General features: G+C 43.8%; 1 protein-coding gene across 2 annotated transcripts in view; it reads right to left on the bottom strand.

Moving 5' to 3' along the window:
• Positions 1-837: 837 nt before the first annotated feature.
• The window catches only part of LOC110983967 (adenylosuccinate synthetase isozyme 1 B-like), a 30220-nt gene continuing 10229 nt past the window's right edge, over positions 838-20828 (bottom strand). For both annotated transcript variants that reach the window (XM_022243715.2, XM_022243716.2), the window contains exons 5-12: positions 17478-17585; positions 16873-16954; positions 16264-16390; positions 15493-15647; positions 14679-14803; positions 13750-13847; positions 13353-13502; positions 838-5010 (exon numbers count right to left, since the gene is read on the bottom strand). In XM_022243715.2, coding sequence (XP_022099407.1) covers positions 4958-5010; positions 13353-13502; positions 13750-13847; positions 14679-14803; positions 15493-15647; positions 16264-16390; positions 16873-16954; positions 17478-17585 — 898 coding nt within the window. In that variant the 3' untranslated portion in view covers positions 838-4957. The remainder of the gene's footprint in view (positions 5011-13352; positions 13503-13749; positions 13848-14678; positions 14804-15492; positions 15648-16263; positions 16391-16872; positions 16955-17477; positions 17586-20828) is intronic.

The following is a 20828-nucleotide window of genomic DNA, read 5'->3' as shown; positions in this document are numbered from 1 at the left end:
TTTGGCATAGCAACCACCATTTTGGAATGGATTAGTTCCTTTGTGCCCTTCTTATCCACTGAAAACAGTGTATTGATGCAAAGCGTCTCTTATGTAACTATTAAAGCACAAGCTTGCCTAAAATCATGGGGTACGGTCTTTAGTATGGAGAACTCAAATTATGTTTATGTGAAACTCAGGGTACTAGATTTTATTGAAATTTAACTCACAAAAGGGTTCCTTAGTCCTTTTTCAATTAATCAAGTCATTTGCAAACTCTTAGGTTCTTCAGTACCCTCAAATTTTAAACACAGCACTACTGCAATAGTTGAGGGCAAAAATGAGCTGTTTGACTTCCCAATATTAAAAGAATGTAAGTCACACGTTCTTTTCGTAATTCACACCACACAGTTACATCCTTGAAAGGAGACAAAGAATGAGAAAGGTGAATCCTGTCTGGTTCAGAACTTCTTCCTCTAAGATATTTTTGTCTTTGAAAACTTTTGTAGTGCCCCTCCCAGAGAAATGAACCAAAACTCACCCCCCCCCAAAAAAGCTTCCTTTTCTTATAACGCAACCTGCCAACCGATCGGCAGAGGGTTGACCAGTTACTATGGTTACTCCCTTCTGATTGGTTAAGACACCCAGCAGGAAGTGAACTCACCCCCTTTGTTTGCCTTGGCTGTGTCTCAAGTCATTCCTTATTGAGCAGCCAACGATTACACATCATAAGTCCTATGCAACCATATTCATGTCTGCATAATCTTTGCTCATTTTACAGCTTTCAACCAACCCCTTGGGGGCTGGCTTACACTTTGTTTCAGGAGAGGAATAAAGGAAACACGGTTGACAACTTAATTTTAAAGTAGCTATCCAACAAAACGTGGACATTTTATTGGTTACCCAAAGTTTCAATGACAGAATTTTAAAAGACCAGCTGATGCTTATTTTCCGTTTTCAATAAACAAATAACTGCATGTACATTAGCATTCACAACTTTGAATTAATCCCCTTTTCCACAATAAATACAAGTAAGACTGACACGGATGGCACCAAACTACACTCCACGTATTTGTCAAAAATAAAAACTTATTTCCCCATTGTTAATCCATACAAGGCACTCCAGTTCAAGAATTCTACTGCATATATTTGTTACACTAAAACTCAGAAAATTGTGAAAATATTCAGCACTATTCCAAGTCCATAATTAATATTAACAACGTTAAGACCGTATGCAAATGGAATGATTTATATATATCATACCTGCTTTATATTCCCCTTAAAACACGCAAGACTAAAAATGTGTGGTCAATTTACCATGTTTTAACTGCAGTTGAGACATGATATCACACACAGTTCACCGCACTGCATTCTGGGAATCAATGGGGATATATGATACCTGAATTAAAAAAAATCCGGGGATTGCTTGTTTTGATTCTCTTAAAAATAACCCATCAACAAAAATAATTCCTGATAAATCCTACAACGGGGAACAGAATCGCTAGCTATTCAAACTTTTGCTTACAGTGATCGCTTTGTTGCTAACCACAGGCATAATGTCACAGACGTCACACAATCTGCAATGCACATGCTTTCAATCTGTCTTTATGTCAAGGCTGAGCAAATTGAAAGTACAAGCCATCATCTTGTGCAGAACAAAGAGCAAAAACAGTTTCATTCCATGGTCTCTGTATAACTTGTAGGCTTAATGACTGGTTTAATATTGTCTCTCTTCTACCCAGGCCTGAAATTCATAACAGTGTGCACTGGTGTATTTCAAAGGTTGCGCGCCACTGTGTACAAACGGAGCCACGAAAAATGTTTTTATAACTTGAAGTGTTTTAATTAACATTTTTTAAAAAGTGTTTTAATACAAGCACTTTTTATTAGTTTTGATGACAGCATATCAGAAATGAGTAAATAAATCAAATACATAAACTTTCTCCAAGAACTTTTAAAGCCTTATTTCTTACACAACCCCAACTCCTGGCCCAAGTGCAACAGTCACCAATGTGCACGTGCATGGCATGGCTCAAATATGATACAAATAGCATGGAATGGTGATGATGGGCAAGATAAGTTGATCTGCACGGTCAGGTCACACTGCAGCCCCGAATGACTTTACTTCCTTTCTCAAAACAATCTTCCACAACCACAGTTTACACAGACAAGGGCGTATGGTTGCAGCTGGAATTATCGGCAAATCGTGAGATGAGATAATCATACTGTACAAAGACCGATAATTGCAAAGTTTAACTGATCGCATCCAACACCGACACCTTCGGCCATGTTCATTACATTCAGAAACTTTATCTGAGCAGTCAGGCTTAAATGGGCCATTCTGTGTCACTTGATTAGGAACATCCATTAAGTACCCATGATTTATTCTATCCAAAAGTTAATGCATGGTTGATCAAAGAAACTAAACTTCATTCTTGAAACAAATGCTCTACAATAACAGGGTTACTTTTTTTTTTATTAAACTAATAAAGGGAATAAATACACCTGTACATAATATCGAAAAGAAAATAAGGACAATATACAACATGTCTAAATTTGGTTTTAAGGTTAACCTAATTCTGAAAAATAACTTGATCATCCATTTCCCAAATGTCTTTGAACAGTCCAAAGTTGCTGTTCCAATAAAAATAGAGCTTTTTTTCAGTTTTCTGTAGTGGATGTTGAGATGTTAAGAACATTTACTTCCACAATTGACTTATCAAGGAGCCAGGAGAAATTGCACAGACCTTTTAAAAGCAAGAAGTTGACATCTTCCTTAAAAAAAAATTCACACGAGCAAACAGCGATTTTCAAAATAAAAGGTACCCAATAGGAAAATAAGCAGCCACAGCAAAATGGTCCTGAGTACTGTTAGGGCCAATGAGGGTGGAGCTTGTGTGAACCAGCAGCAATTTTCAGGATAATCTTGGATGTATACCGTACTTTTTTCAGACTTTTTCAGACTCATGGATATCAGACAGTCAAACTAAAGTATTTTGTTGGTAACACTGGAAAGAATGGAGCATCTTTTTCAGTTAGTTTCTATTTACATGTACATTTTTTTTCTCCGTGGAACCATATGTATACAAAATAAACATGTAAAAACAAATTTATTTCACAGGGTACAAATCAGACAAAATAAATGAGACAAGTGAGGTTTTTAACACAAAATGGGAGTTTAAAACTACTTCCAGAATTTCACGTAGGTTTCATAAACAACATACAATGGTCAATCTAATACATTAAATTTTACATATTAACAATTCCAATACACAGAAAAAGTTGGTTGTTAACAAAAGTTTTCCTGAGGACCAAGAAAATAAAATTCCCATTTCTAATGCAGCTTAGCCTGTCCTGCATTTTCAGAGAAGCTCTCTAATTTCTAGTTCCAAATACAGTCAACCATTTTAAGTTTCAGAGTATGATTGTTGTCAGGAAGATTATCAACTTCATTCCAACCACAGGGAAAGTGTCTTACTTGGTGAATGCCAAAGAAATGAAAAACTTTGCTACATGAAAGTTTTTACCACAACTTGCAAAAGACAAACATTCCACAGTTCCAAGCAAACTGTGAAAATCTGGCACTGGCTCAGGCCGTTGCCATAGACATGCTCCTCTGTGAACTATTCACCCTCATTTAACATTGCCTTACATTCTTTTGTATGCTCTCAATCTTCTGCATACGATTCCAGAGCCTGTGACCTTTTACTTCATTTTATCTCTGTTAAAATACACGGTGACAGTCTATGAAAACACACCACTTTTCACTCTGGGAAAATGGCCTCACACAAACCTGGGGACACAGTAATTACTTAAGTGCATCATAATCCTAAATGTCTCGTTACTTCTGTCAACTCATTGAGACACAGAACAATTACCCATTTTCTGATGAATTTATTGTAGCGTTTTCATCAACTGTTACTACAAAATTTTAATGTTAAAACGCAAAACTCTCCTTAGCCACAGCAGCTTGAGAGAAACCCAAATCAACAACAGCCGCTATTAATGTGGGCTTTGTGAAGAAGCATCTAGACTTACAAGAGGTGTCGTTGCTGGGTCCTACAATACTCGAGTGTGCATGCTTAAACTTGACATGCACAAGCCTTTTGTCAAGTCCCAACATCCCACTGCTTGAAGAGGTATTTAATGTGCTCCTGTGACCTGCGTGAAGCAGCACTACCACAGCAATAATGGCTTCAAAGTCTCGTCATCAGATTTGATTATTTAACTCCTACCACGGACACAGGGAGGGCATTAAGCCAATACTTAAATACAAGTGCTATCATATGCCCTGTGACCCTCAAAACTCCACAGGTTTGCACAATTTCAGATAAAAAAAAAACGGTCACGCCGTTATGCTATACATGGGGCAACATTGCGTTTGGTCCCCACTGCTTGTCTCTGCTTGGCAGAGCCTATCAACAGCAACTTCCTATCCTATGAGTGTTACACTGTGTAATACTGTAAACAGCTTTAAACCGGCAGTCATTTTAATAAACAATCCTTTCACAACAGTAAACACCACCAACTTTTTCACCAACTTCTTGACAATCGCTTGTTCTTTTTTCAGCACCGGTGCCAATACAGGGGTAGGGGGGCTAGGGCAGTACTCACTTTTATGGGGGAAGCACTCCATTGGTTACGGTCATGGAAATAAACAATACAAAGCCCTCTTACCCAAACTCTGAGCACCCGAAAGGGTACCCCATCCCCTACATGCTCATGTCACACCAGTGTATAGAAGACCCCATTAAAAATGCAGCGCTGGAGTTTCTCGAAGATTTCAAGACAGCATTGATTCTTTTAGTACACTCAATACACACCGTTACCTGCTAACGTCTATCAAGTTGAAATACAACATTATAAGGGCTGCACTTGCTGAAGTACCTGATTTGTATCAACTCTGGACATTCGACAGGCAAATTCCACGTAGCTCAGTCAAGTCAAAAGCCCAATGGAGACTGCAAGAAGCCCTACCTCAAAACCGTCTGATAATAGACTCTCGGCTTTTTCCAACTCCTACCCATTTCACTACAAAAAAAAGACAAACACATTAATTAAAATCAAAAATGCAGTCTAACTAATCACTGTTTACTTCTTATGACATGTCAATCCCCTCAGAAGAAAGCCTACCAATGGGCACTATGTCCACCTAAAAACCAGTCTAACCCAACCTTTCTTCACAAGCAACTCAACCATTTCGGTGATCATATGCAAACCTATCACTCTCCAAGAAAATAACACCATCAAAACACTGCTGAAACAACCAAAATCACATTTTTCTCTATGGTTGGAATTTTCAATGAGAAATATGAATTAAGTTATAGAGGTTTGTGGTAGCACCGTGCAAGGATATCTCTTTCTGAGTATGTGTGGTTCTGAAAAGAATCAGAGGGTACTCAATATTTCGGGTAGAGCATACTGTCCAAAATGTTGAGTACCCACTGCCAGCGGTCAGATTGTGGAAATTAATCATAAAACTCGAAAAGTTTCAGCAACATTACAAAAAATACTGACGCAATACAGACATGTTTTGGTAATGAATATATGATTTATGACACACTAAATACCAAAATAGTTTATTTTCAAAACTTTTCAAACCGTTGGAGTTGGTCTTTAAAGCATTGTACGTCAACCTCAAATCAAGCTTTATAAAGGATACAAAAGAAAGACATCACATCGTATTTATCAACATGTGACCTGATTTATGACTGGCTTTGTAGACTGACCTACAACTATCTGGAAAACAACATTGTACATGTGTAGCCCCCTGCATTGACATTTGCACTGACCAGTACAGTTGATAGTGGTTTTATGCACCCCCCTATTTTTTTGAACACTGTTTACCAGTCTAATGCTATTTAGTACACAGCAGCAGTGGTTCCAACCAGTTACATAACACTTCCTGTAGGGCACTGCTGCCATGTGTGGGTGCCTTTGTTCTCTTGAGTCATTCTGACTCCATGCTTCAGAGCAGTAACATTGACTCCACACCATAGCTTACAGTGTCCGTCTGATTTCCTCTTGTTTTACAGTGCTCTGGAGTCTTCTTTTTTTAATGTGCACTTCGTGGTAACCAATACCAGGTTACCGTGGGGTTGCAACATTTGGCGACCACGAAGGGACGGGTGTTGTTGTCCCTTGCGCCAACGGGGGATGATTGGTCGCACCCGTCCAGAGACATGAACCAAGGCGGCATGATATAGGAGGAGAAGAGACTGCCTGTGAAGCCACTACTTGCTGCACAAGGGTTGCTACTGGCTGAGAGAGGTGAAAGGCCACAGGGAGTTGACCAGGGGTACCAGCACAAGGGATTGAGCCAGCCGGACTGACCTGGAATCGCCATGGCAGAGTCGCCGCAAGAGCTATGTGGCCAGTTGATGCAGCAAGTTGGTCTGCTGTCACAGGCATCTCTGATAAAGACCTGTGACCATTTGGGGTTGACCAGCCCAGAAGATGACAGCCCCAAGTTGCTGCTGAGGAGGATCAACCGCTACCTGTTGAGCGATGAGTTGGAGCAGAGAGATGACGAGGGGATGGCCACCTATACGGAATTGCACGATTTCCTTGGGGCAATGAGTACCACTGGTGGATCCCAGACGCAGCAGCCAGAGGCATCCAACCCCACCCTCAACAACGTAGTGAATGGTGCCCCTACAGCAAATGCCACTACGACAGCAACCAGTGCCCCCACAGTGACGACGAGTTCAGCAGCAACCAGTGCCCCCACAGTGACTACGAGTTCAGCAGCAACCAGTACCCCCATAGTGACCACTAGTTCTGCAGTAACCAGTGCTCCTTCAGAAACCCCGCCCCCAGCAAGTCTCCTGAGCCTTACGAGAAGAGAGTTTAAAATCTCTGGTCAGATCGGGGAACCAGGTCAAAAGGACCGTCTGTCATTCTCGAGCCTGGCCCACCAGATTGAGAGCGGACGGGCCCGGGGACACTCCGAGCGGGACATCGCTGATGCAGTCATCCGTGCAGTTGTGCCGGGGTTGCCCTTGCGCAGCTACTTGGAGGGCAGGGCGAACCTGACATTGCCAGTTCTAAGACAGATCCTGCGGTCCCACTATCGGGAACAAGATGCCACCGAACTGTTCCACCGGTTATCCCGCCTTGCTCAAGACGGTCGGGAACCAGCCCAGAGCTTCCTGGTACGCGCTATGGATCTGAGGCAGAAGGTTCTGTTTGCCAGTCAGGAGACCGGTTCTGGCCTCAAATACGACCCCACCCTGGTACAGAACATGTTTGTACATGCACTGCTAACTGGCCTGCGCAGCGATGCAGTAAAGGCGGAGCTGCGTCCTTACTTGCAGGATACCAGTATCACCGATGAGGAGCTATTTACCAAGCTGAATCTTGCTGCAAGGGACCAACAAAGGACGACCAGTCGAAGTAAGGGAGGTAACACAGAGTGACGCCCAGACACAACCAGGCAACAAGGGCAAAAGACAACCAAAGCAGGGCACTCTAACTTCAGACATCGCTGAACTCAAAGCTGGCATTGCAGAAATCGCTAATGTTTTGAGGGGAGCTCAGACAGCACCAACTCGCCAACCAGCAAACTGGAAGACCGTGGCAACACCTCGAGCACGGGGATGCCAACTCTGCCAACGGGATGGGAAAGGAGACACTTGTGACCATTGTTATAAGTGTGGTTCAAGCGAACACTATGCACGAGGTTGCCGTCGTGGAAAATCTCTGCAGTCGGGAAACGCCCAAGGGTTGCTGCCGAGGGACGAGCAGTAACCAGATCTCATCCTCAACAGCAGTCCCAACCCTTCCAAGTTTCCAAAGTGTCATCAAAACAGCAGGTCAGCAAACTCGTTGGTGAGAGATGCCTGGTAAATTGTTGGATCAACAGTGTCAGGGCACGAGTGTTGTGGGATACTGGGGCCCAGGTATCTATACTCCCCACCGAATGGAAAGAATATCACCTCCCCAGTGTTCGCACAAGACCCCTGAGTGAACTACCAGGAACTGAAGACCTCGACTTGACTGCGGCGAATGGGACCAAGATACCATTTGAGGGTTGGATTGAGATTGCCTTCCAACTGATGTCTGGACCCAGTACAGCCATTAAAGTCCCGGTTTTGGTGACCTCTGGAACCACGGGGGTCCCCATCATTGGCTATAATGTCATCAAAGAGATTGTCCAGAATGACTCGGAGGGAGTCTCACCCATCAACATTGTCCGAACGGCGTTCCCATCAGTGAGAAGACATGAGGTTGAAGTCCTCGCTCACCTGATACGAGATGACCATGCAGAACAACAGGCAGATGTCAGGGTGGGCAGACAGAACATAACTCTCCCCAGCAGGTGCTATACCTACGTCACAGGCAGAGTACGATCAACCAAACCCATGGGGGAAACCACAGTCCTCTTTGAACCCGCAGAAATTGACCAGTGGCCACCAGAGCTGGAAACTCCACCAGTGGTACTCCAGATAGCAGGAGCGACAACAAAAGTCAGGCTTTTGGTGCTCAACACTGCCACGTATGATGTCACGCTTAGAGGCCGTACCCTGCTGGGCACACTGAAGCCAGTAGACGATGTTCAGTCAGTCCCATTGGAGCCCACACATGAGAAGCAGGCAGAGAACATATGCTCCATCCATAATCATGCAGCCACCACTGCATGGATCCCCCCTGTTGACCTCAGCCACTTGACGGAGGAACAGCGTCATATGGCAACAGAACTGCTGAGGAAGGAAGCTGGTGCCTTTGCCAAAGATGACAATGACCTAGGGTGCATACCAGACCTTCAGATGCACATCAGACTGAAAGACAGCCAGCCGGTGCAGAAGACGTACATGTCTGTCCCTCCACCTCTTTATCGAGAGGTCAAGTCCTATCTTCAGGATTTGATACGACGTGGTTGGATCAGCAAGTCAGAGTCGCCTTATAGTTCACCAGTAGTCTGCGTCCGGAAAAAGGACGGGTCACTTCGTCTCTGCATAGACTATCGTGAGCTAAACGGCAAGACGATCACCGACAGACAACCCATCCCGAGGATCCAGGATGTTCTGGACAGTCTTGGGGGAAATGCCTGGTTCTCCACCCTGGACCAGGGCAAGGCCTATCACCAAGGATTCGTCGCTGAAGAGAGTCGTCCGGCAACTGCATTTATAACACCTTGGGGGCTGTACGAGTGGATACGCATCCCTTTCGGCTTGACCAATGCCCCAGCCGTCTTTCAGAGAGCGATGGAGACTTGTCTTGATGGTCTGGTGGGAGAAATTGCGGTTGTCTACCTAGACGACATCTTGGTCTACAGCGACACGTTCAGTGCCCATCTTGGACGTCTGCGTCAGGTGCTGCAGCGTCTGCGGGAACGGGGTGTGAAGCTAAAACCAGCCAAATGCAGCCTTTTTCAGAATGAAGTTCGATATCTGGGAAGGATCGTCTCAGAGGAGGGCCACAAGATGGACCCCGCCGACATTGCAGCCATCGAGTCACTAAGACAAGAGTCCCAGTACGGTGGGAGGACTGAGACAGCTTCTGGGATTGCTCGGGTACTATCGGCAGTACATACAGAACTTCTCGAGCAAAGCGAAACCCCTCTATGAACTGCTCAAGAGCCCCAGTGATGAAAGGGAAGCCAAGCAGAATAGTAATCAGTGGAGGGGCACAAACAAAACGACTGCCAAAAGGGGTGCTGGCCAGCCCTCATCACGACAGCCGATCACATGGGAACGTAAGCACCAGAATATCCTTGAGGACCTACTGAGCTGCCTCACATGCCCTCCAGTAATGGGATTTCCTGACCACGAGAAAGCGTTCATACTGCACACTGATGCTTCTCAAGATGGTCTTGGGGCAGTGTTGTACCAGGAACAAAATGGAAAGAAGCGAGTCATTGGCTATGGGTCGCGGACACTAAATGCAGCTGAAAAGAACTACCACCTTCATTCTGGCAAGCTGGAGTTCCTGGCCCTAAAATGGGCTGTGACACAAAAGTTCCGGGACTACCTATACTATGCTCCACACTTCACGGTATACACTGACAATAACCCCCTGACACATGTCCTCTCAACGGCCAAGCTCAATGCAACAGGACACAGGTGGGTGGCTGAACTTGCCGATTTTCGGTTCACAATCAAATACCGCCCAGGGAGGAACAATGCCGACGCAGACACTCTGTCCCGACAACCACTGGATATTGATGAGTTCATGGCCAAGTGCACTGAAGAGACAAGCACAGATCAGATAAAAGCAGTAGTTGAGGCCGTCAGTGCTTCCAGAGCTGGTTGTTGCCCGTGGATCTCCGCCATCACCACGATGACGTCGAGCCCAGATGAAAAGGTGACAGTCACCCAGGGTATAAGCAGGGAGGACCTGAAGCAAGCGCAATGTGAAGACCGCTGTCTGGGGCGTGTTATGGAGTATGTTAAAGGGAAGCGTCGCCCAAGCCGACAGATTGCAGCACAAGAACCAGCTGACGTACAAGCATACCTCAGAGAGTGGTCCAAACTACAGGTGGATGGTGGTGTTCTCCTTCGAAAGTGTGGCAGGAGGTCTCAGCTGGTTCTCCCTCAGAAACTACGGTCAGTGGTATACAGAGAGTTACATGAGGAGATGGGACATCTTGGTGCTGAGCGAGTTGTCAACCTGGCCCGAGATAGGTTTTACTGGCCGGGGATGCAAAGAGACATCGAGCACTACATCCAGAATGTTTGCCGGTGTCTTCAACAGAGGAAACCAAACCAACCAACCAGAGCACCCCTGAAGAGCATTGTCACCACAGCCCCATTTGAGTTAGTCTCTGTGGACTTCATCCATCTTGAAAGGAGCGTCGGTGGTTACGAGTACATTCTGGTCATTGTTGACCATTTTACTCGCTTCGCTCAAGCCTACCCAACAACAAACAAATCTGGCCGGACCGCTGCAGATAAGATATTCAATGATTTCATCTTGAGGTTTGGTTTCCCCCACAAACTGCATCATGACCAGGGGCGAGAGTTTGAAAACAACCTGTTCCGGAGGCTGCAAACCTTGTCTGGAATCTCTCCATCACGGACCACACCCTATCACCCAATGGGGAATGGTCAGGTGGAGAGGTTTAACCGGACACTGCTGGGGATGTTGCGCACTCTTCCGGAAGATGAGAAGTCGCGCTGGAAAGACGCTGTCAACAAAGTTGTCCACGCCTACAACTGTACACGCTCCGAGGCCACCGGATTCTCACCGTTCTTCTTGCTGTATGGTCGCAATCCCCGTCTCCCCATAGATCTGGCTTTCGGCCTGTCTAATGATGACTTCGGAACTAAGGATCACCAAGAGTACAGCAGAGTCTGGCAGAAACAAATGGCAAATGCTTATGAGAGGGCACGACAAAATGCAGTTAAGTCGGCCGCCAGAGGGAAACAGCAGTTTGACAAGAGGGTTCACAGCACGGTCCTGCAGAGTGGTGACAGGGTGCTAGTTCGGAACCTGAGTGAAACCGGTGGCCCGGGGAAACTGCGAGCTCACTGGGAGAAGGAAATCTACGTCGTTGTTGAGCGGAAGGCAGTAGACTCTCCTGTATATGAGGTCCGACCAGAAAGCGGGAGGGGCCGTCACCGGACCTTGCACCGAAATTTGCTCCTACCCTGCACCGATCTTCCAGGCGAGTACCAAAACACAGCCAAGTCACATTGCCGACAGCAGACTGGTACCGGGGGGCGAGCCAGGCAAGCTTGTCAAGGAAAAGATGTATCAGGCAACTCGGACTCTGATAGCTCTGAAGATGAACTTTTGGTCTGCACACCACCCGAAGTTGCCCCAACACTGAATGTAGAGGCCCCGACCTTCATTCCAGGGAGCAACCTGCAGCCGCAGAACAACAAAAATGGTGGCGACCAGTTCAATCTAGCTGCAGATGTCAACGATGAAGCCATCCATCCGGAATCAACCTGCACACCGAAGCTCCTGACACAAGCTGATCCAGTCAGTCAACCAGCTGCTACCCCAGTCCCAGGGGCCGACTCGGAACCTGCCATCGCCCTAGAACATGCAGCTGATCCACCTTCTCCTGCCACCCCAGAGCCGCAGACTGATCCAGGTCCTGATGTCCATTCAGACTTGGGGATGCATTTATGCCCGTCCCCCACCCGGGACCCAGTGATGGATGCACCCCCTCCTGCTGTTCAACACCAAACAACGTGTCAAGCTCCAACCCCTTCCTCTGAGCCAGATGATGCTGCAGCGGACACCAAAACTGACCAGCCGGCAGATGTTCCGGAGCAGCCTGCTGGACCATATGGAGACTACACAACCGAGCCGGAACCGCAGGTTAATCCAGATTCTAGACCAGCAAGGGACAGGAGGCCACCTCAGCGTCTGACCTATGAGCAGTTGGGTCAACCCCAGCAGCAGCCAGAAAGAATCAGCGAAGTCAGAGCCCATGACCCCCGCCAAGGCCTTCAACTTCCAGTTTGGCCCATGTGCATGACCCCACCAGCTGTGACTCCAATGATGTGGCCCCAATACCCCATGCCATGGCCACCACATGTGACACCATGGAATCCACAGCAGATGCCGGTGTATCCATGGCAACAGCTGCCACCCACTCAGCAGTCCTGACGATACAACCAGGATGGACACTTGTCAACAAACTGTAGTTGATTTTCAGGACATGTAGACTAGTGACTGCCCGTGATACGCGTATTGGTTTTTTTGGTGACGAAGAAATGTTGAGGACAACATTTATTTTTCCAGGGGAGAGTGTAGCCCCCTGCATTGACATTTGCACTGACCAGTACAGTTGATAGTGGTTTTATGCACCCCCCTATTTTTTTGAACACTGTTTACCAGTCTAATGCTATTTAGTACACAGCAGCAGTGGTTCCAACCAGTTACATAACACTTCCTGTAGGGCACTGCTGCCATGTGTGGGTGCCTTTGTTCTCTTGAGTCATTCTGACTCCATGCTTCAGAGCAGTAACATTGACTCCACACCATAGCTTACAGTGTCCGTCTGATTTCCTCTTGTTTTACAGTGCTCTGGAGTCTTCTTTTTTTAATGTGCACTTCGTGGTAACCAATACCAGGTTACCGTGGGGTTGCAACACATGCGTTGTCAAGAGACAACCATCATCATTTTTGGGAACAGAATTTCAGAGAGCAACTTTTGGAAGAGCTGGGAAGACTGATGAAACTCCTGCAAACCACAAAAGAATCACTGCAAAGCTTAGCCAGTTAAGCTGTTGAGACCAAACAAGTTTCTACACTCTTCTGGTTCAACTCTTCTGGTTAAAACAAGCTGATTTGAAAGTTTCCTTTACTTCTTCTGAAGAAAGCTGACACACTGACGACCAACCTTAAAACTAATGGGCCCTGCCAATCAAGAGTACATGTCTAGTTGATGACATGTTGAACCTGATGCTACTCACCAGGGACACCGACTAGCTCTTCTAGCTTCATCACATACGCCTGAGCATTGACTGGAAGATCTTCAAAGGTTCTGATCTGCTCCGTGTTGCTTTTCCAGCCAGGCATAGTTATGTACTCAACCTTGACCTCCTTCAAGATGTCCTGATGAGCTGCAAAAGTAACAAGACAATACATCAGATTAAGCCCAGGAAATTGCTAAGCAAACTTTCACATCAAGCACCTGAAATTGTCAGTCTACAGTACTGTCACAGTGTTGAGCCCATCAACCATTTTTACGGTACCTGGGTGTTCCAGTTTTGTTCAAGTAGAAAGTGTTCAGCAAGCTTCTCAGTAAAATAACCTGGGAATTCACGTTAACTGAACTTCTGAGATATCCCATGAATGAGGCAAATCTACCTGGGAAGCACGGTAGTTCTTCACCCTTGTATTTGTATGCCACTCCAATCTTGATCTCATCCAGCACGTCTAAAATGTCAAGCTTGGTCATGGCAAACCTGCACGTATGAGGGGAAAAATAGTCAAAATAGTCTAGACAAAGTAACAACGATTTGCATGTTTTGCAGCATGAATGTACAATGAGCTAGTTTGATATTCCAATAGCGTATGCCCATTATGAGGCTATTCGAGAACAGCTACGCGTGCTCGATAGTCTGTCCAATCAGTGCAGCCATATGTTATCTTGCAAGCATATGCTTTGTGTCCCAAAAGACCATGGCTTTTTAAATACCGAACTGGCTCATTTCCAGCAAAATACCAGTAGTTATGATTGTGACCATTTGTTCTGTACTGAATGTCATAAATTCAATTTAATTTTACTAAACACTAACAAAAGCACTATTGTCATCCCATATGGTAGAAATCCATTTACATTTTTGAATTCCATTAACAGTACACTTCGCTGCTGACTATACGGTGTGATCTTTAACATTTTACAAACACTTTATTCCTGTCTACTATTAAAAAAACTATTCTTTTCTGAATCATCTTTATCATGTGATCACACCAATACTGTAGACAGTGCACCATGATCTTTACCATTGTTGGCACTTGCAACAATGAAAAGTTCAGTCCTCTCAGTAGGTTAGGAAATTTTGCATTAACTGTATGCACAGAGTCCTTAGCTATGGATGTGCTTTGGCACACAAGCCAAAGAGCCCATTGGAGTAATGCAATTGCTGAGAATAATGTTGGTTCCTACAAGCAATGAGTACCATCGCGTTATGTCCCAAAAGGGTATTCCAAAACGAGCCACATTTTGGAAATCATGTGTCAACAATTGTCTTCCTTGTTACGAACAAATCTTTGCTTGGCATTAGCAGACTTACGCAGTGAATCCGTTGATCATGTTAGTATACCTCAGCAGTACTGCGTCCAGCCAACCACAACGCCGGCGCCGCTTGGTTGTTACACCAAACTCATGACCTCGCTCTTGCAACAAGCTTCCTATTTCCTTTACAACAAAATGGGAACAATACATCAACATCAACACAGGTGTGTAAAAGGGAGTTATCCAACAAGAAAACTGATCCTATTGTTCTCCAACGGGATGGCACTTCAAAACAAGGCCAGGCTATTTGAGAGCAAAGTACCTAACATCAAATCAGTTCAAACATGCATTCGAGTTACTGCATGGCTAAAATGGTAATGTCAACTTCGGTGCATGTATTGAAATTCTAGAATAACCCCCATTTTGACCATGTGCTCCTACATGTAAGTACAACACTTGCTAATTTTATGCAGCATCAAACAGATTTTGAAATCTGAACTGTAAATTTGCATCTATATGTTCTGAAACTACTGGCTATCAAAATGTCCCCTGATCTAAATTTTGCAAAACTGATCTTAAAGGACTACGTCTCTCTGAGATTTTAAAAGACAAAAGAAGGCAGAGCAAGATCATTGCTCATGTTCTACAGGCTGTACAAAATATTCAAGCAAATAATAGCTTGTTAAACATTTTAGTCTTTCAAGACAATAACTTAGTGAGTCAAGTGTGATATCTTTGATAAAATACTGCTTGTTACTTTAGACAACAGTTAATATTCGAAAACTTGATCAACTTGATATTCATATATCGTTCTCAGTCTCAGTCCTACACTTTCAAATCTACAGTGTATTTATTCTAAACATCAAGCTCACATCATTTAGTTCTGTTGGGAATGCACCATCTCCTACTCGGGTAGTATAGGCTTTTACTACTCCATAGACGTCCCCTATATTCTTTGCGGGTATCCCGAGACCGGTGCACACACCACCAATGGAGCAGTTGGATGAAGTTACGTAGGGATACGTGCCTGCCATGCAACAGTAAAAGTTAATTTGCATGTAATTTCAGCCATTGAAAATATCAAAGTGCTCAAAATATTTGACTTCCAAACTGGCTATCAACAAAATGTGTTAAAGTGACATGTAACAGGGATGCAATATTGACAAAAGCTGTCCATGATCCTCAAAAGTATGACAGAAAGTTTGCAGCATTGCAGAACAAAGAGCCCAGCTACTGTTACTTGACACTGGCTTTGCTACCCGTTGAAAATTTGAGGTGAAAGAATGCCCATTGGTTTCCTGCTTTAAGTAGATTTTACAGGAATCAGAAAGGCTCTTTGCACAGATTTCAAGGAAACTTTGGGTTGAAATGAAAGTGGACTTCCTAACCACTTTCTGATTCCGGTAGGTAAAGAGTGGCACTTTCCTTGACATTTGTGTCTCTGCAATGCAATGCAATGAAAATCAAGCGTCAAGAATATTTTGGCAGGATCTGTAATTCCATTACCAGTAATAAAACTACAAAAAGAATAAGCTTCAAAAGAAATGAATAGGGTAGGGGAGTATGAACTTAGGGAATGGGACAAGCATGGTTGAGGTGGTGGGCAGGCTAAGAGGATGGCACGGGGTAGGGGATGGTCATACCAAAATCAATGTCCAGCATTGTGGCATTAGCTCCTTCCACAATAATCTTTTTCATTGGGTCCTGCAGCACCTTGTACATGAAGTAAACAGTGTCGCCAACCATTGGCCGTAGTTTCTCGGCAAATTCCTATGTATGACAGTAGAGGAACCATGACAGGCATGAAGAACTGTTACTCTTCACCATCTGGATTTTCTGTCCTTAAAACTTGCACTGATAACTGAAAGGTTCGGTCAGTTGCTGCGAGAAACTTGAAATATTTGGACAGCTACTTCAAATTAACACTAAGGAATGTCTAAATAATTTTGTTTTCTTGGATATTCTTTTTCTTAACGTTAATGCAAATAATAAATGCACATGGTAAAGATTTGCCAAAAGAGCCTAAAAGAGCCAAAATTTAAACATTTGGTTGATATACATATATACAAGAACATAATATTCCCACGATTTGTTGCAGGCGTAATAAATTTCAGATGAAGCAACTGACAAAAATCTACTGATCACATGTGAAGCCACTGCTGCAATAGTTGAAAGTATGTTCCTGCCTTTCACAATATCGTTATCTTGACAAGTCACTGGGATTTGTGAACAAAAATTTGACGGCAGCTTACCTCATATCTTTCTAGCTCTGTTTTAATATCCACTTCCAGATCAGGAAACATTCTCTGATATACATTAACAAGATGGCGGAATCTATGAACAAAATGCAGAATTGGAAGTGATCAAAACTGTTTGAATGTAGCGAAGTAGCTGTCTCTGCAATCTTGGCAGGGCGAGTGTTCTTGTGCGCTGTGGTTCCATCATCCTCAAGACAAATGGACCACTTTAAATAAAGGAGACATCTAAATATCATGGAGAGGAAATCATCTGTGTTTCATGTGAAATGCCAAACACATGTGATACATGATACGTGAAATGTCAAACATACATGAAAGGAATGCTTTGGTCAGGTTTTGCATCTGCATTTTTGCATCATCAAGGTTTATCCACAACTTATTTATGTAATTTTTACTATAAATCCTCTCTAACGGTTCATCATAACATTGGTATCTTTTTTTCTTACAAGCTTATGTTTTTGTGTGAACTCAACTTCACCCTCATGCAGAAGCAGTCCTAGTTCTAAACAGACAGCAACCTGATGTTCTTCAAAATTTAACATGAACTAAAAGACATATCTCCCCCTTCTGAAACTTCATAATGCATCAACAGAACTCACTTCTCTGAGAAGGCACTGAAGTCAGCCATGAGGTCGCATATCCGAAGTCCAGAGCGACTGGCCTTGGAAGAATAGGTGGGACCAATGCCCTTCTTGGTCGTACCAATACTGCAAAACAGAGCAGGTTCAAAAATAGGAATAGAGAAGAAATTTTGTAATGCGCTCCATGCAGGAACAAGAAACGGCATACTTCATGGTATCTAGGAAAAATGTCCTTTTCGCAGGAAAGCACAGTGCGTGTGAACAGCTTAACATGCGCTTGATGTGGGCCACCTGTTTGCCAAGTCAAAAATTTTCCCACCAACTTGTTTCTAAAATCTCCTTTGCTGAGGAGAGGATGCATCAAGTCAGAGAAGACAGCTTATTCTGTAGGACAAGGACTATCCAAGCAAACATTGATGTATTTTTGGAGGGTGTGCATGTAGTTGAGCCAAGGTTACACAGAATTCAGACAAGAATGTTGCATGAGACAGTCAAGCAGACAACAACTGTACCCACTTCAGCCACATGACAGGTATACAATTTTGGTCACTGATGTCTGGGCATGAACCAAATTGATACTGCCATCAGAATTTCCAAGGTGGGTTCTTGGTTGGTGGGGGAGCTTCTTGAATTTGGGTGCGTATCGTAAGTCCAACGCCTCATAGGTCCGACCAGGGATCTGCCGCTGCCGGTCGGCGCCGGTCGGGCCCAACCGGCACGCAGAATTGCCGACCGCCACAATCTGCCAAATCAACTTTTCCGACCGGCACGTATTCCCGATAAGAACCCAAATAAAATAGCATCTTGGTCGAGGGATCGATCGTGAAGATATGAAGATCGTGAAGAAACCGTAAAATTTCTTCGTAAATTTCACTTTGCACTGCCATGCATATCGTCTGCGCACCCACGTACGTGCATATGCAACATATCTGGACCAAATATTAACATGAACCAATAGGAGGCTTTGTTACGCGCAATGCACGTGTACATAGTGCGTAACGAATCTTTCCATTGGTTGGAAGACCACACATAGGCTTGCACATGCAACGCTCTCAGTGTGCGAAGATCAGAAAACCTCCTCTCCATGATGTACAGCGTTGTTTGTCCAGTTCCGCATTTTACCCAGTTCCACAACTTGAAAAGAAAATTTGGCTTAACTTTCAGAAAGACAAAATTGCAAATGACCCCATTCACACTTCGTTTAAACACTTAAAAATCTGGCAGAAAAACAATTTTACATGTACTTGCAAAACTGACAATCGACCGTGACTGTTTTTCGCCGCGCCGACCACGGTTAGCAACATTCGGTGCATGTATTTTCTGTTCGATGTTGCATAAAACGATCACTGCGATCGTTTTTTTAAACCAACGATCGCACCGCATTCGTTAATTGTTGTTTATCCCACGGTGAAAATATTAACTCCGCAATTTTTTTATTCAAAAGTAACAGCATGATTTTGCCTTTTCCGTAAACAAGATACACGCGCTCAGTATGCACGTGACATATGGCCAGATGTGTCAGAAAAGCAAATGGCCAATCTACATTATGTTCATGTAGACTTTAAAATGACTGTTCAGAAAATCCCTCCACACATTTATGAATGTCGTTATCCCATATGCATACTGTACGAACTTTCGTACAAAGAAAATAAGGAAAATATTCCGCCAAGATTTTGCATGTTTCGTCTTATTTTCAACACACACAAAAAAATGAAAAATGATTTGAATAGCAATGAAAAATTATGGGCATCATAGAGATAGAAATTAATTCAATATTTAAGGGATTTACAGAATAAAATCAATATTTATTTCTACTTTTTTTTTTCTAATTCAATTGCCCGTCTAAAATTATCACCTCATCCTAGTTGACCAAAATTACAAATTTTTTTATTAAATTTCAGAAATTTCAGACATGAAATCCCTAATTCTAGGCTGTGTATACACAGCTGAAAACACCCAGAAAGTGCTGTTTCCGGCCATCTGGGGGCTTTTAGATTCCAAAAATTTTCTGGTATGAAAAGTTAGATGATGGTATGATGGTTAGATAGTCCTGCCGGCACTAAAATCATCCTGGGCAGAACCCAGTCTGACGCTTCAAAAGTTTGAATTTCGGACTTATGAGGCGTCAGATTTATTGGCAATTTTTTTTCAGCCACATAGTTCCGACACCTCAAAGGTCCGACGCCTCATAAATCCTAAGTCGGACCAACGAGGTGTCGGACTTAATACAAGGCGTCAGTGCGATTGACTGTGAAACATGGAGGAGTGTGTGCCCGCGCAAAGCGACGCTGCGTGTCATAAATAGTACACCATACTTGACACCAGGAACCAGTCTTGTTCCTAGCGCCATCTCCATACACTCGTAAACAGCATCAAATCAAACGTTGGACTTTCAAGGCGTCAGATTTTTGGAGGAGTTGGATCTATGCCACGGTCCGAAGAAACTTTTAAATGCATTTGTCGGACCTATGGGTCGTCGGACTTACGAGACATTGGACCTATGAGGCGTTGGACTTATGGACTTTTTAAAATGATTTTTTGGACTTATGAGGTGTCGGAATTATGAGGCGTCAGACTTACGAGCAGACCCCTTAAAATTGATAAAAATCGAACTTCGTTCAATAAATATAAAGCTAATTATGTCCTGTTAAATTTGGAGTATTAAGCCCTGTGTAATATAATGATAGACCTTTACAGAAGTCCCAGACTTATGAAGTTTCTGCACATCTACAGGCACTTTAATTTGTACTTAAATAAATCACAAAATATGGAGGGCTTGACGTTTTGATACTAGCAGAATTTTTCGGCTAGGATCGGAATGTCAGGCCCTCCATATTTTGTGATTTGTATTTTAGATCACTGTAGTAAGAAAACAGTTTGCAGCAGTTTTGTATCTCAGTACTTGAATAACATTAGCAGATCCAAGGGTGGCAACAAGGGGAGACTTTGGGGGGGGAGGTTAAAATCAGAGAAATTTTTTGGCCTATTTATTTCACTTCTTTCTACAAGTATTGATAAAAAGGGCCGACATGTACTGGTGGCCTTGCCCCTCTAAAAGACCGTACAAGGATATATGAAATATTTCCAGATTTTTCGGCTATCCAGAAACCAATTTTGGCCTAATAAAAATTTATCTTGATCCAACCCTGCATGCACAGAGGGTGATGACGTGTGCTGTTAATGCTGGTATAGCATACACATGTTTGACACTTTGAACCCATTAGCAATGAAAAGGATGCACTCCTTTTCCAGGAAAAAAATCATATCCTTGAAAGCACTTCCACATGCATTTAGCAATGAATTTTTCATGCATAGGCATCACTCCTGCATACATGTACAAAGGCTTTACTAGTACTTTGAACCTAGGTG

The sequence above is a fragment of the Acanthaster planci genome, linkage group LG01, assembly GCF_054643075.1.
Source record: "Acanthaster planci isolate LZ-2023a linkage group LG01, COTS_SCS, whole genome shotgun sequence".
Taxonomy (NCBI): Eukaryota; Metazoa; Echinodermata; class Asteroidea; order Valvatida; family Acanthasteridae; genus Acanthaster; species Acanthaster planci.
This window is presented reverse-complemented; position numbering and strand designations above follow the sequence as displayed.